The sequence below is a fragment of the Otolemur garnettii genome, unplaced genomic scaffold, assembly GCF_000181295.1.
Source record: "Otolemur garnettii isolate 467f Iridium unplaced genomic scaffold, OtoGar3 scaffold00021, whole genome shotgun sequence".
NCBI classification, from domain to species: domain Eukaryota; kingdom Metazoa; phylum Chordata; class Mammalia; order Primates; family Galagidae; genus Otolemur; species Otolemur garnettii.
Genome location: NW_003852416.1, coordinates 19,006,819 through 19,020,111, shown reverse-complemented (window position 1 = coordinate 19,020,111; position 13,293 = coordinate 19,006,819). Strand labels below are relative to the sequence as shown.

The 13,293-nt window shown below is 42.4% G+C and overlaps 1 protein-coding gene across 3 annotated transcripts in view; it reads right to left on the bottom strand.

Moving 5' to 3' along the window:
- FBXW4 (F-box and WD repeat domain containing 4) overlaps positions 1–13,293 on the bottom strand; it is a 109,604-nt gene that overhangs the window by 67,299 nt on the left and 29,012 nt on the right. For 2 of the 3 annotated variants that reach the window (XM_003787243.3, XM_023511670.1), the window contains exons 4-5: positions 12,754–12,886; positions 6,835–6,929 (exon numbers count right to left, since the gene is read on the bottom strand). In XM_003787243.3, coding sequence (XP_003787291.1) covers positions 6,835–6,929; positions 12,754–12,886 — 228 coding nt within the window. The remainder of the gene's footprint in view (positions 1–6,834; positions 6,930–12,753; positions 12,887–13,293) is intronic. The other variant, XM_023511669.1, reaches the window with a different exon arrangement.

The following is a 13,293-nucleotide window of genomic DNA, read 5'->3' as shown; positions in this document are numbered from 1 at the left end:
AAGACATGAAACTATAAAAATACTAGAAGAAATGCAGGGAATACACTTGAAGAAATAGGCCTGGGCAAATATTTTATGAGGAAGACTCCCCAGGAAATTGAATCAACACCAAAAATATATTACTAGGATCTGATCAAACTAAAAAGCTTCTGCACAGCCAAGAACACAGTAAGTAAAGCAAACAGCCCTCAGAATGGGAGAAGATATTTGTAGGTTATATCTCCGACAAAGGTTTAATAACCAGAATCCACAGAGAACTCAAATGTATTAGCAAGAAAAGAACAAGTGATACCATCTCAGGGTGGGCAAGAAACTTGAAAAGAAACTTCTCTGAAGAAGATAGGCACACGGCTTACAGACACATGAAAAAATGCTCATCATCCTTAATCATCAGAGAAATGCAAATCAAAACCACTTTGAGATATCATCTAACCCCAGTAATATTAGCCCATATCACAAAATCCCAAAACCAGAGATGTTGGCGTGGATGTCGAGAAAAGGGAACACTTCTGCATTGCTGGTGGGAATGCAAACGAATACATTCCTTTTGAAAAGATGTTTAGAGATCACTTAGGGATCTAAAAATAGACCTGCCTTTTGATCCTTCAATTCCTCTACTAGGCCAAAAATCACTTTATAATAAAGATATTTGCACCAGAATGTTTATTGCAGCCCAATTCTTAATTGTGTAAGTCATGGAAGAAGCCCAAGTGCCCATCAACCCATGAATAGATTAATAAATTAATACATCATGGAATATTATGCAGCCTTAAAAAAGATGGAGACTTTACCTCTTTCATGTTTACATGGATGGAGCTGGAACATATTCTTCTTAGCAAAGTATCTCAAGAATGGAAGAAAAAGAATCCAATGTACTCAGCCCTACTTCATATGAAACTAATTTATAGCTTTCATATGAAAGCTATAACCCAACTATAGCCCAAGAAGAAGGGGAAAGAGGAGAGGCAGGGGAGGGGAGGGGGGAGGATGGATGGAGGGAGGGTAATTGATGGGACCACACCTACAGTGCATTTTACAAGGGTACATGTTAAATTTACTAAGTGTAGAATAAAAATGTATTAACACAATAACTAAGAAAATGCGGTGAAGGCTATATTAACCAATTTGATGAAAATATTTCACATGGTATATAAAACCAGCACATTATATCTCATGATTACATTAACTAATGTATATAGCTATGATTTAATTAAAAAAAAAAAGCATTGAGTGAGTTATGAAGCCCTAGGCCAAAGGATCGCTGCACTATTGGGAATCAAAAAAATCCAAACTGAAAGTTGGCTACTTATTTTTTTCAATCTTTCAAACCAGAGAAAAATCCAGATGCAATTACCTTTTACCAAAGAAAGATGTATTTCAACCAGCTGGTTGCATCTACCACACACACAACACACAGTAAACCCTGTCGCCACTGGAACAAATACCCTGCTTTCTCCCAAAACCCACTCCCTTACCAAACAGTGCACAATGATTGCTATCCTTCCAGACTCTCCCTCAACTCTGGGAGAAATGAAGCAAGAAGGGGCAGCTTTTCCATCAAAACCCCCCAGAGACCCAAACACACTTTACAAATTTGAATCGGTACATTTCATGCAGACTTGGACTAATCTCCCCCAAAACAAACAGGCCACCACAGTAAGCAAAGTTACACAAAATTATATTGTATATTTAATAACACAGCTAAGTCAAGTTTCTACACCTATACCACTCATATATTTCCCTAATGACAGAAGCAGGAGAGAAGAGATTAAAAGTGCCCTGGGAGCCTTCCTGACCACACTCACATGACAGTAAGTGTTATTCAGAGATGGGGAAAGAGTTCTGCTGAGCAACTTCTTTTTCTTGGAGGGCAATAAATCTGGCATCTGAAGAAGAAGAACTATGGACTCCTTTCCCTTCCCCTCATAGGCAAACAGGATAGGTAGGCCTACAGATTCATTTCACCACAAGGATCTGCCACAATGCCCAGCTTTTTTTTTTTATTTTTGGTTATAGTTGTCATTGTTGTTTGGCAGGGCTGGATTTGAACCCACCAGCTCTGGTGTATGTGGCTGGTGCCCTAACCAGTGAGCTACAGGTGCTGAGCCTGTAAATCACAAATCTTAAGAACAGGATTATTGATATCAGGATGAGAACATGGGAGAGGTTATGTGGGAGGCAGAGGAAAAGGTCCTTGCCTGCCACCTTCCTTTAGAGTCTACTGATTTTCCTTCTACGTTTTTTTGAGTATCTAAACATGACTCTAAGCACACAACTATTTATTTATTTATTTATTTATTTATTTATTTATTTTGAGATAAAGTCTCACTCTGTCACCCTGGGTAGAGTGCCAGGTTGTCATAGCTCATAGCAACTGCAAACTCTTGGCCACAAGTGATCCTCTTGCCTCAGCCTCCTGAGTAGTTGAGACTATAGGCACCTGCCACCCCACTCGGCTAGCTTTTTTATTTTTAGTAGAGTTGGGTTTCACTCTTGCTCAGGCTGGTCTCAAACTCCTGAGCTCAAGCAATCCTCCTGCCTCAGCCTCCCAGGGTACTAGGATTATAGGCGTGAGCCACCACAACTGGCCATACATAACCTATATTAAATGTCATCCTCCACAACTGTTTAATAATCAAAAACTCAAGGTCATGGAAGGGAGGGAAGGCAACATTAGACACAGGACAGAATATCTACTTTCTCCCAGTCATGATGACCTCAAATTAAGCCTAGGGTTTGAGGATTCAGGTTTCATACTACAAATGCCTGAGTATATACATATACACAAGTAAATAAAGTAGAAAAGCCCTGGTATCAAAGACAAGTAAAATGAATAGGTCTGACAAATTATTTTAAATAGAAGAAAGAGATTAACTGAGTAAAGAGCTATGCTAGGTCTCCTAACTGTCCAGGTTCCCTCCACCTACATAAGGGATAAACAATGAATATTTGCCCTAGAGGACAGCTGCTGCCTTCATCTCTTCATGTTCTACATGAGGGGTCCAGGGTCACATCACATCAGTGATACACTAAAACAGGAATGATGGCAGAGCAGGGTATAGAAGGCAGCCATTGAGAGCAAGGCCACTATAAGGGGAAAAGGAAGAGAGATTCCCACTAGGGTTCCACATCAGGAAGCCTATAAAAGAACAATGTAACTTCCTGAGGGCCAAAAAAAGCTCAGGCAAATTGTAGATACTTCAGAGTAGTTAAAGCCGGTAAGCAAATATTATACCAGAAAAGAAAAGAGTTTCACTCTGGCATTTCAAGAGTGAAACCTGGCATATATTTGTTTGTTTGTTTTTGAGACAGAGTCTCACTCATTTGCCTTAGACTACAGTGCTAAGCATCAACCTAGCTCACAGCAAACCTCAAACCCTTGATCTACCCACCTCAATCTCCTGAGTAGCCAGAACTACAGGCACCTGCCACAACACCCAGCTTTTTCTATTTGCAGTAGAGACAGAATCTTATTTTTGCTCAGGCGGGTCTCGAATTCCTAATCAGGAATGTTAGGATTACAGGTGTGAGTCACCACACCCAACCCCTTTTAGTTTTTAGAGTATTTTTTTAGAGTATTTTTATATAAATTATTGTAGGCCATTTTCACAATAATCTAGTAAGGTCTGTAAAGAAAAGAGTATTCATGTTTAATAGATGAGGAAACTGAGGCTAGGAGAGGGAATGACTTTCTTGAGGCTGCCGTGCTAGCTGGTGGCATAGCCAAACTCATCTCCCAGACTGCTCTAAGTAACAGACCCTAAAGCTAAGAGGCAGTGTCTCCCAAGATTGAGAAAATGGATGAGTTTATTAAAAGGTTTAAATACATGGTCAAAGTGAGAAGAGGCTCGGCACCTGTGGCTCAAGTGGCCAAGGCGCCAGCCACATACACCTAAGGTGGCGGGTTCAAATCCAGCCTGGGCCCACCAAACAATGACAGCTGCAACCAAAAAATAGCCGGGTGTTGTGGTGGGCGCCTGTGGTCCCAGCTACTTGGGAGGCTGAGGCAGGAGACTTGCTTGAGCCCAGGAGTTGGAGGTTGTTATGAGTTGTGATGCCACAGCACTCTACCCAGGGGGACAGCTTGAGGCTCTGTCTCAAAAAAAAAGTGAGAAGAAAAGGATTTAATAATAGGTAAAAAGATCCTACAGCCATCATGCCCCATATATTATTTGGGAAAGAGAAAAAGGGCAGCGCTAATACCAGCATATATCCTGATCATCCAGTGTAAAGACAAAATCTCAAATAAAAACTATTCTTAAAAAGAATTTATTGATGTCTCGGATTGTCTCAAATAATTGTGGGTCAGAAGCTGAACAGCCACCAACTATTCCAGGCCAAGAAAATATACCAAGAAGACCAGAAGACTCCGAAGAAGAATGTGAAGAAAACACAAGACCCAGTGTTCACCAAAGATGAGATATGTCAAAGACTTAGGAATGGGTCTAGCACAAAGCAAATGACTAATAAATGTTAGCTGCTAGTAGTAGTGGCAGTCAAACAGTAGTAGTAGTAGTAATTATAGGAAGTTAAGTCCTTCTGTAAAGCCAGTCTCCAAACTGTGGCCCCAAAGCCCAAACTCAGTTTATTGTGATCTCAAATGCTTCTTTTTTTTTTTGAGACAGAGCCTCAAGCTGTCCCCCTGGGTAGAGTGCCGTGGCATTATAGCTCACAGCAACCTCCAACTGCTGGGCTCAAGCAAGTCTCTTGCCTCCGCCTCCCAAGTAGCTGGGACCTCAGGCGCCCGCCACAACGCCCGGCTATTTTTTGGTTGCAGCCGTCATTGTTGTTTGGCGGGTCCGGGCTGGGGATTCGAACCCGCCACCTTAGGTGTACGTGGCTGGCGCCTTAGCCGGTTGAGCTATAGGCGTCGAGCCTCAAATGCTTCTTAATGATGAGGGCAGACTCTGCCCTCAACCTCTTTTATTGACACCATCTTCAAGAGTTGCTGTGCTGTATTCTAAAAGGTGGCTTAAACACTCCAGAGGCAGTGGCTGGAGTAGAGAAATGTGGGGGTGAGGGAATAAGGGTGAGCCTGTCTGTGTTCTTTGGCCTCAATCTCCATGCAGAATGCACATGGACAATCTCCAACCCTGAAGAGCTTCCCTCCTGCACCAACCCCACTCCAGTCTTCAGCCAGCAGATGTGCACAAACAACTACTAAGACAAAGTCACCAGCATACCTGTCACCTCCCACAGGCTGTCCTGCCTTCTTTCAAACATTACACATATCCAGCCCCCAGACCCCTAATCCTGGCTAATTGGTCTTAAAGAGGGTAGCATTAGAAAGAAACTGAGGAGGGGACAAAACTCGATGCCTCCATTTTCCACTCTCTTCTCCCACACATTTAGCCTTTCCACTCCCTGCTGGTCTTTCCTTCCCTGTTTTCTAGGATTGCTAGAATGATTTGTTCTGAACAGCGACAGGTTTATAGGTTAGCTGACACCTCAGCTCTGTGGAATTTTAATTAACTTCTCCCATCGTCAATATGCTAAGGAATGGGGTCTCCATTCTCTGGGGTCAGCAATGTGTTTCAGGTCTTGCTATATCAGCCGTCAAATTGAAGAATTAATGACGTGGTTAATCGGCTCTAATTCTTAGGAAGAAAAGAAATCTGAAAAGGAGGTGTGGAAGGGAGCAGGAGGAAGGGTACAGGCTCCATGGAGTGAGGAAAAAGGCTGAGCAAAGAGGTGGGGACCAACTCACTCATAAAGTAAGTGATTGACTTAACCCCAGTATTGAACATCAGCAGCCCCACAGCTTTCCCATTTCTATTTGGGTGGGGAGTGAGGGGTGAAGAAAGTAGGATAAGAACCCAGGCAAATAATCTGGCAGAACAGGTATAGGAGAGAGAGTCTATTTACCCTGTTGGCTGGGGGAAAGAGACTCTGCCTTGGTTGTAGAGAACCTGGAAAGCAGAAGTTGGGATTCAAAGCACACATATTCATAAGTAAAGCTTGAGAAATACCAGTCAGGCCAAAGGGTAGGATAAAGGGTAAAAATTTCACACTTCTGCTACAATCATCAATGTCTCTATTCCACATATATATGTCTTCATTTAAGGGCCCAGGTGGATAAAGGCCCCAAGCCTCTCCTGATGACTCAACTCTGTGAGGAATACCACAGAGGACATTTTCTAAGAGGAACAAAGCAGAGATATGAGTTACGAGAGCAGGCTGGCTGGTGTTGCCATCTCCAGGGATGCTAAATGACCTCTGCTGTGGAAACAACCCCAGAGGGCATCTGGTCCAGAAGAGACATCTCTGTTAACAGCTGAACTCTTATTATATTCTAATATAGTATACTTTCCTTAACATTAGCCCTCAGAGGTTATCTCAACCTCATGCATGTACAGTTACCCAAAGACCTCAAATCTCTGGAGGGTTTTTAAATCTCCACGGAAGCAGCTCAAACCAACCTAGAATATACAAGAACATAGAAAAGACCTGGTGTGGTGGCTCATGCCTGTAATCCTAGCATTCTGGGAGGCCAAGGTAGGAGGATTGCTTGAGGTCAGTTCAAGACAAGCCTGAGCAAAAGTGAGACTCTGTCTCTACCCAAAATAGAAAAAATTAGCTGGGTGTAATGGTGAGTATCTATAGTTCCAGCTACTCAGGAGTCTGAGGCAGGAGAATCACTTGAGCCCAGGGGTTTGAGGTTGCAGTGAGCTATGATGATGCTATTGCACTCTACCCAGGGTGACAGAGCAAAATGCTGTCTCAAAAAAAAAAAAAAAAGAATATGTAAGTAGAAAATTTTCTAGTTCACCTAACCTAGTAAAATGAAAGCATTATTATATAGGACAAAACCATATCCAAAATTGTCTCCCTTACCTGAGTAATGGGCTGATAGCAATGGACCAGACTCGATCTTCAGTCTGGATGGTGTGTAAGCACTGCCCCAGCTGGCCTAAGGCCAAAGGCCACACCTGGAACAGGAGAGATGATCTCATTGGCATTGCCTGGAATAAATGGGGAGGAGTGGTGCACCAGGAGGGGTAACTATTTGGGGGAGGGAGGAGGATGAGGAAATGGAGAATCCTTTCTGCCCTGTACACACCAAGTTCAAAGTATCAGCAGATGGGCCTCTCCAACTTCTGGTTCACCTACCAGCCAGATAGACCCTAGCTCCCCATTCTGACTACCCTCTTTTATTTCTACCCAAGAGCCCTTTTCCTAGGTCAGTTTTATAACAGAGAATCAGAAGTTCCACATTCCTCAGCTGAGACTTAACTAAAAAGTGGGCAGACAGGGCTTGCCACTCTCAGCAACTTTCCCATGTTTTTGGATTTCCTTTCTCCTATCGCTCACCAAGATTTTACTTTAGGAAAGTAGGGAGAGAGAGGAATCAAGATGCAGTATAGGTGGACAGTGAAAGAATTAAAGAGAGGTACAGAAAGAAAGATGCAAGCAAAGGAAAGAATGGAAGAAGAAAGACTTCAAAAAAGGAAGGTGGTATGTTGTTGTTTGTTTGTTGATAATGCCCAGGATCCAATGCTATTCATGTCAGCAGGGAATTTAGCACCTAGTGTCACCAAAAGTAGCAGAAAAGCTTAACTCTTTTAAACTACCATATCTCCTACAGGTTAAAAATATTGCTTAGAGCACATTATCTGGTCTCTATCGGTCAGGAATGTACATTAGCAGCTACTCTGGGCTTAACTCTAATCAACACTCACAGGGCCCTCTCAGCAGTCAGTACATTTAGACATCTTCCATTAAGCCCAGGGCTCCCCCCTCACCTCACTCTACCCTAGATGATATACAGGGACATAAGCCTCTAACCAAACAGAAAGAAAACCTCAAATGTACAGGGCTGTCCCCAGACAGCAACCATGGAGGGATTGTGAGGCAACTAGATGGACCAATGACCTCTCAAGGTCCCTGCAGTGCTATAAGGGGAACAGGCAAAACTCAGGAGGACCTTAGATGGAAGAACTTTAAAGGAAACATTCCTTGAGTTTAAGGGGTAGGTGATGGAGTGGGGGTGGTCCTGTCTTCTTAGGGTCACATGATTATCTCTTCCCTATAAAAGGAGAAAGTATTTCTCAGAGTTTGTGTGTATATGATAGGGGTGGGGGATAGGATGATCATGTAACTTTTTCCTAATACAGGGAAAATTAAATAAATTTAACAAGAAGATCCTGAATGAGGATGGACATTTTAAAAAGGTAAATACCACAACTTTTTCTGAAGTGCCATGATTTGGGCTAACTTTTTGGAATCCATAGTTAGCCTCCTTTGGCAATAACCAGATGCACTTCTAATGTTCTTTTTTACACTGCCCCATAAGAAAACTTTGCCTTTTTCCTGATACAGACTTCCTGGGAGGCAGGTTCTTGCTTGGGAGGTGGAGAGAAACTAAGGACTCTGAACATAAAATCTGTGGGAAAAGCCTAGACCTGAATTCACAAGTGTCCTCCATGGAAAGGGTTGGTGGATTCCTAGATTCTCCAAACCACAGAACAAGGTTCCTGGCCTCCAGGAATGGCTTAGAAGCATGTTGACAATTCTGAGCAAGATCTTAGGAAAGTTCATGCTCCCAGGATACCCTAGACCCCAGCCGCACACCATCCTCCAGAAACATGAGTCTCTGGCACCTGAGGGACAGGAGTTGAGTTGCTACAAAATGATCATATCTTTGCCCTCCCTGGCCAAATTCAAAATAGACCTATTCTGGGAAAAGACTCATGGGGATGGACATTTACACTATCCTTTTAAAAAACAGATCACCGGCCAGGTTCAGGGGCTCCTGCCTGCAATCCTAGCACTCTGGGAGGCCGAGGCAGATGGACTGCTTGAGCTCAGGAGTTCCAGACCAGCCTGAGCAAGAACGAGACCCTGTCTACTAAAAATAGAAAAACTAGCCAGGTGTTGTGGTGGGCGCCTATAGTCCCAGCTACTAAGGAGGCTGAGGCAAGAGGATTGCTTAAGCCCAAAAGTTTGAGATTGCTGTGAGCTATGATGATACTATGACACTCTACCCAGGACAACACAGTAGACTCTATCTCAAAAAAAAAAAAAAAAGTAGATTGGGTTTTTTTTATATCATGTCTCTTAAAATGACCAAAGCCTTTGACTAAAAGTTTTCTAAAATTGCAGCCTGTGGTTATAGAAAAAACATGCATAGGCTTTAGAATCAGACCAATCTAGGTTTGAACTGTAGTTGTTACTTATTATTTTTGATCTTAGGGATGTTTTATAACTTCTTAGCCTCGGTTTTTTCATATGTGAAATGATAAATAATGCCTATCTTTCATGTTTTAGTGTAGAAAAGTAAAACTAAGCATGAAGCACAGCATCCCAGTATTTAGCAGATATTAGGCAATAAACAATAGTGGCTCTTATTACTACAGAAAAAAACTGGATACAAATATGCACCAATAGGAAAAATGGTAAGTAAACTGTGGTAAGTCCACTATGAAACCATTAAAGATGACATGACTAATTTGTAATAATAATGGAAAATCTTATAAAATAGATATAGTAGGCTATACTAAATATCCAAGATATAAGTACAATTAATTATGTGAGAAAAATTTACCCTAAAGAAGAAAATGAATAAATACAAAGTGCTTTGCACAGTGGCCAGATATATTCCATACAGTTACAAAACAAACAAGCAAAACTGTGTTTTGAAAAATGACTGAAAGAAGAAAAAACAAGCAGCTTAAATGCTTTTTCCTCCTTCATAAAGTCTTCCCTTCCAAGACAGATGTGATCTTTCCACCCTCTGAACTTTCTAGCCTTTTCCCTAGAGCCTTATACTTCACATCCTAGCCACTTCCAATCAGCCTAACAGCCAGGTGTACACATGTCTCATCTCCCTTTAAGGAGAGAGGCTGTATCTTTCTCACCTTTGAAAAGCCTAGGTGCCTCATGCATCAAGCTTCACGTACAGTAAGCACTTATAAGGAAGAATAGAAAAATAAGGGAAGAAATGAAGGAATGGTCAGTACAAACCTAGGCCCACCAAGAATATAAGCTACCATCTGTTCACATCTCAGGAGATGGGGCTGGCCCCACTAAAACCCAGAGAAGCAATATAAGCTAAGTAATAGTAAACCTGAAACTAGGGTTGCAAGTATGGGAAGGAAGAGGGCTCTCTGGGCAGTCTCTAGCTCAGAAGCATTGCAAAGAGAATATCTTATTTCCTTTCACCAATAAAACAAATCTCTATCCTAAAACACAGTACATATTTGGGGAACTTCCCCCCAAAACAGGCTATAGATAGTTATTGGCAAATATCCCTATAAGTTCTTTTTTGTTTGTTTGAAACAGAGTCCCATGGCTCGGTGCCTGTGGCTCAAGCGGCTAAGGCTCCAGCCACGCACACCTGAGCTGGTGGGTTCGAATCCAGCCCAGGCCCACCAAACAACAATGACAGCTGCAACGAAAAAAAAAATGGCCAGGCATTGTGGCGGGCGCCTGTAGTCCCAGCTACTTGGGAGGCGGAGGCTGGAATATCACGTGAGCCCAAGAGTTTGAGGTTGCTGTGAGCTGTGATGTCACAGCACTCTACCCAGGGTGACAGCCTGATGTTCTGTCTCAAAAAAAAAAAAAAAAGAAAGAAACAGGGTCTCACTATGTCACCCTCAGCAGAGTATCGCGATGTTACAGCTCACAGCAACTTCAAACTCTTGGGCTTAAGCAATTCTCTTGCCTCAGCCTCCCAAGTAGCTGGGACTACAGGTGCCCGGCTATTTTTTGGTTGTAGTTGTCACTGCTGTTTGGCAGGCCTGGGATGGATTTGAACCTGCCAGCTCTGGTGTATGTGGCTGGCACCCTAGCTGCTGAGCTATAGGTGCTGAGCCTCATTGTAAGTTCTTATGTAGGTTCAGATGTTCTGAAGCCTGTGGAAGCAGCTGTGGAATTACAGATGCCATTGAAAAGAAATGATGTCTCAGTTACAAAAGACAGACTGTAAGTACAGTGATGTGGAAATGGACTAGAATAATGAAGGTGGCTGGATGCAAAGACAACAACAGAAAGGCAGGAAACCCAGGCAGCATCTAGAAAGCCAGAAAAGATAAGTGGCAGAAAGATCCCTGGGAAGTCCAGAAACAGCAGACCAAGCTTTCGGGAGTTAAAGAAGAACCAAAGAAGAGAATTCTGTCATAGACTTAAAAGAAATCCTCCAAAGAAAGATGGTGAACTGTGACAACAATTTTAGAATAAGGAAGGATCTATTTTAAATCTTTAGAAAATCTAAGTCACTAAATAGGGCTGAATCAGTACTTAAAGCATAAAACTAACACAATACCTCAAATAAAATTACTATTATTCCTCAACTATAAGTAGTCAAAACCCTCATATTGCTACCTGTAGTTGCAAAGTTTAGTTTTATCTGCTTTGGGTGTCAGAGAATAGGATAGAAAAAGACATATCATTAAAAAGGAGGAAACAGGGGAAGCCTTAAGCCATGAAAGGAAGATGTCAGAATGAGATGGGAATACCTAGGCCACACACGCCACAGAAGATTTCTATGCAAATTGACTTTTGAGCAGTATAGCAAGTTAAGGCCAAAATCTTTACAAGGAATGGTACAAAGACAGTGACTAAGCAGAAACCTGAAGTAAATACGGGATAAGGGAATGGGAAGCAAGTTATAGGAAATTCAGTTTCCATGTTGGTTCAAAAGATTTGCTGGATTTTTCTCAGGCTTCCTGTGCTAGTGTGCATTCTCTCTTGACAACATGTAAAATATAAGGCAGAAAACACCAAAGAGTGGAGAAACTTCCATAAGTAGAAGGAAATGTATTTAGCCTTTCTTTTTACATAAGTTAGCAACATTACTACATGAAGGAGAAATCACCAGAAGGTATATGGAATCAGAAAAGTTAATGAGTAAAGATTGTATTAATAATTTCTTCTCCTGAGTCCTTTCCCTATGTATCTAAGATGCCCATTTGCTGACACCAACAAGCATTTTGCTCCGTTAGAACTACAGAGCCTACAGATGCTGGGAAATACACAAACAAGACACTACTGGGCTTCCTGTACTATCAACTGAATTGTCAGCAAAGTTCCCACAGCAGTCCCAAAGGGCCACCAAGCCTGTCTAGGCCCTGGCTAGGGCTGCTGGACACTGGCCTGGAAAATGAATTTCTTCTCTGTCTCATAGGTAGAAGCCATTTGACCCAAACGTGGATGAGAGATGAGTCCATGAATCAAGGGTCAAACTATTTATCAGCCTCATTCTTTTATGCCTTGGCATATGTCTGTGGACTAGGCAATTTGGCAATGATGCAACAAACAACACCCCCCTCATCATCTCTACTGCTTACTGACCACATCACTCTCAAGAGAAGCAATAAAAACACATTTCAATTATCAGCCTGATTGCTTACAAACAAGGTGGTGAAAAATTAACCTCCCTAAACAGAGAGTAAGCAAAAGGAGGGAGATTTTAAAATAAAACATTCAGGTTAGAACTCAACCCACAAACTTGAGGAAACTTATATCATGGACGAAAAGCTGGCCAGGCCCTCTGTTTTTGAGTTCACGGCACATTTCCAGTGAATAGCAAGCTTCCCAGCCACTGTCCACTCCTTTCCTAGTCCAGCTGGCAGTGACACAGCATGGCATGGCAAGCTGCATGCCAGAATCACATAACTGAGTCCTTTCTTGTCATTTTCACCCCTTTCTCCAGCCAATGTGCTCAGCCAATCCTGGGACTTAAGGTGTTATCCACCCTCTCCACACCCTATTGACAGAAGGTAATAACAGTATATAAGGGAGAGACCACCTCACCTTGGCTGTCTTGTCCCTGGAGCCACTCACAATGATGCTCCCTTTACAATCCACACAGTTCACCTCCTGTTCATGAGCCGAGTACTTGACAGTGAAGGTGCTGTCAATCTTATGAATGCCAATCTTCCCATCTCTAGAAGAGAAATAAGAAGCCCACCCCCAAGAGCCAATTATTCACTCTATAGGATAAGAGCAAGTCTACAGAAACAACCCAAGTCACCAATGATATCCAAATTTGCTAAATATTAGGCAATTCACCCCTATCCAAACTTGCTAAGTATTAGGCAATTCACCCCTAGGCTGAGCTTCTAGATACCTTCACTTTTTTTAGCATACCTAGGGCTGAACAGAGCTGAGAGACAAAATAAATTTACCCCTAGAGAGTATCAAAACCAGCTTCACTTTTCTTTTTTTGTCTGTTTTTTGAGACAGAGTCTCAAGCTATTGCCCTGGATAGAGTGCCGTGGCGTCACAGTTCACAGCAACCTCCAACTTTTGGGCTTAAGTGATTCTCTTGCCTCAGCCTCCCAAATAGCTGGG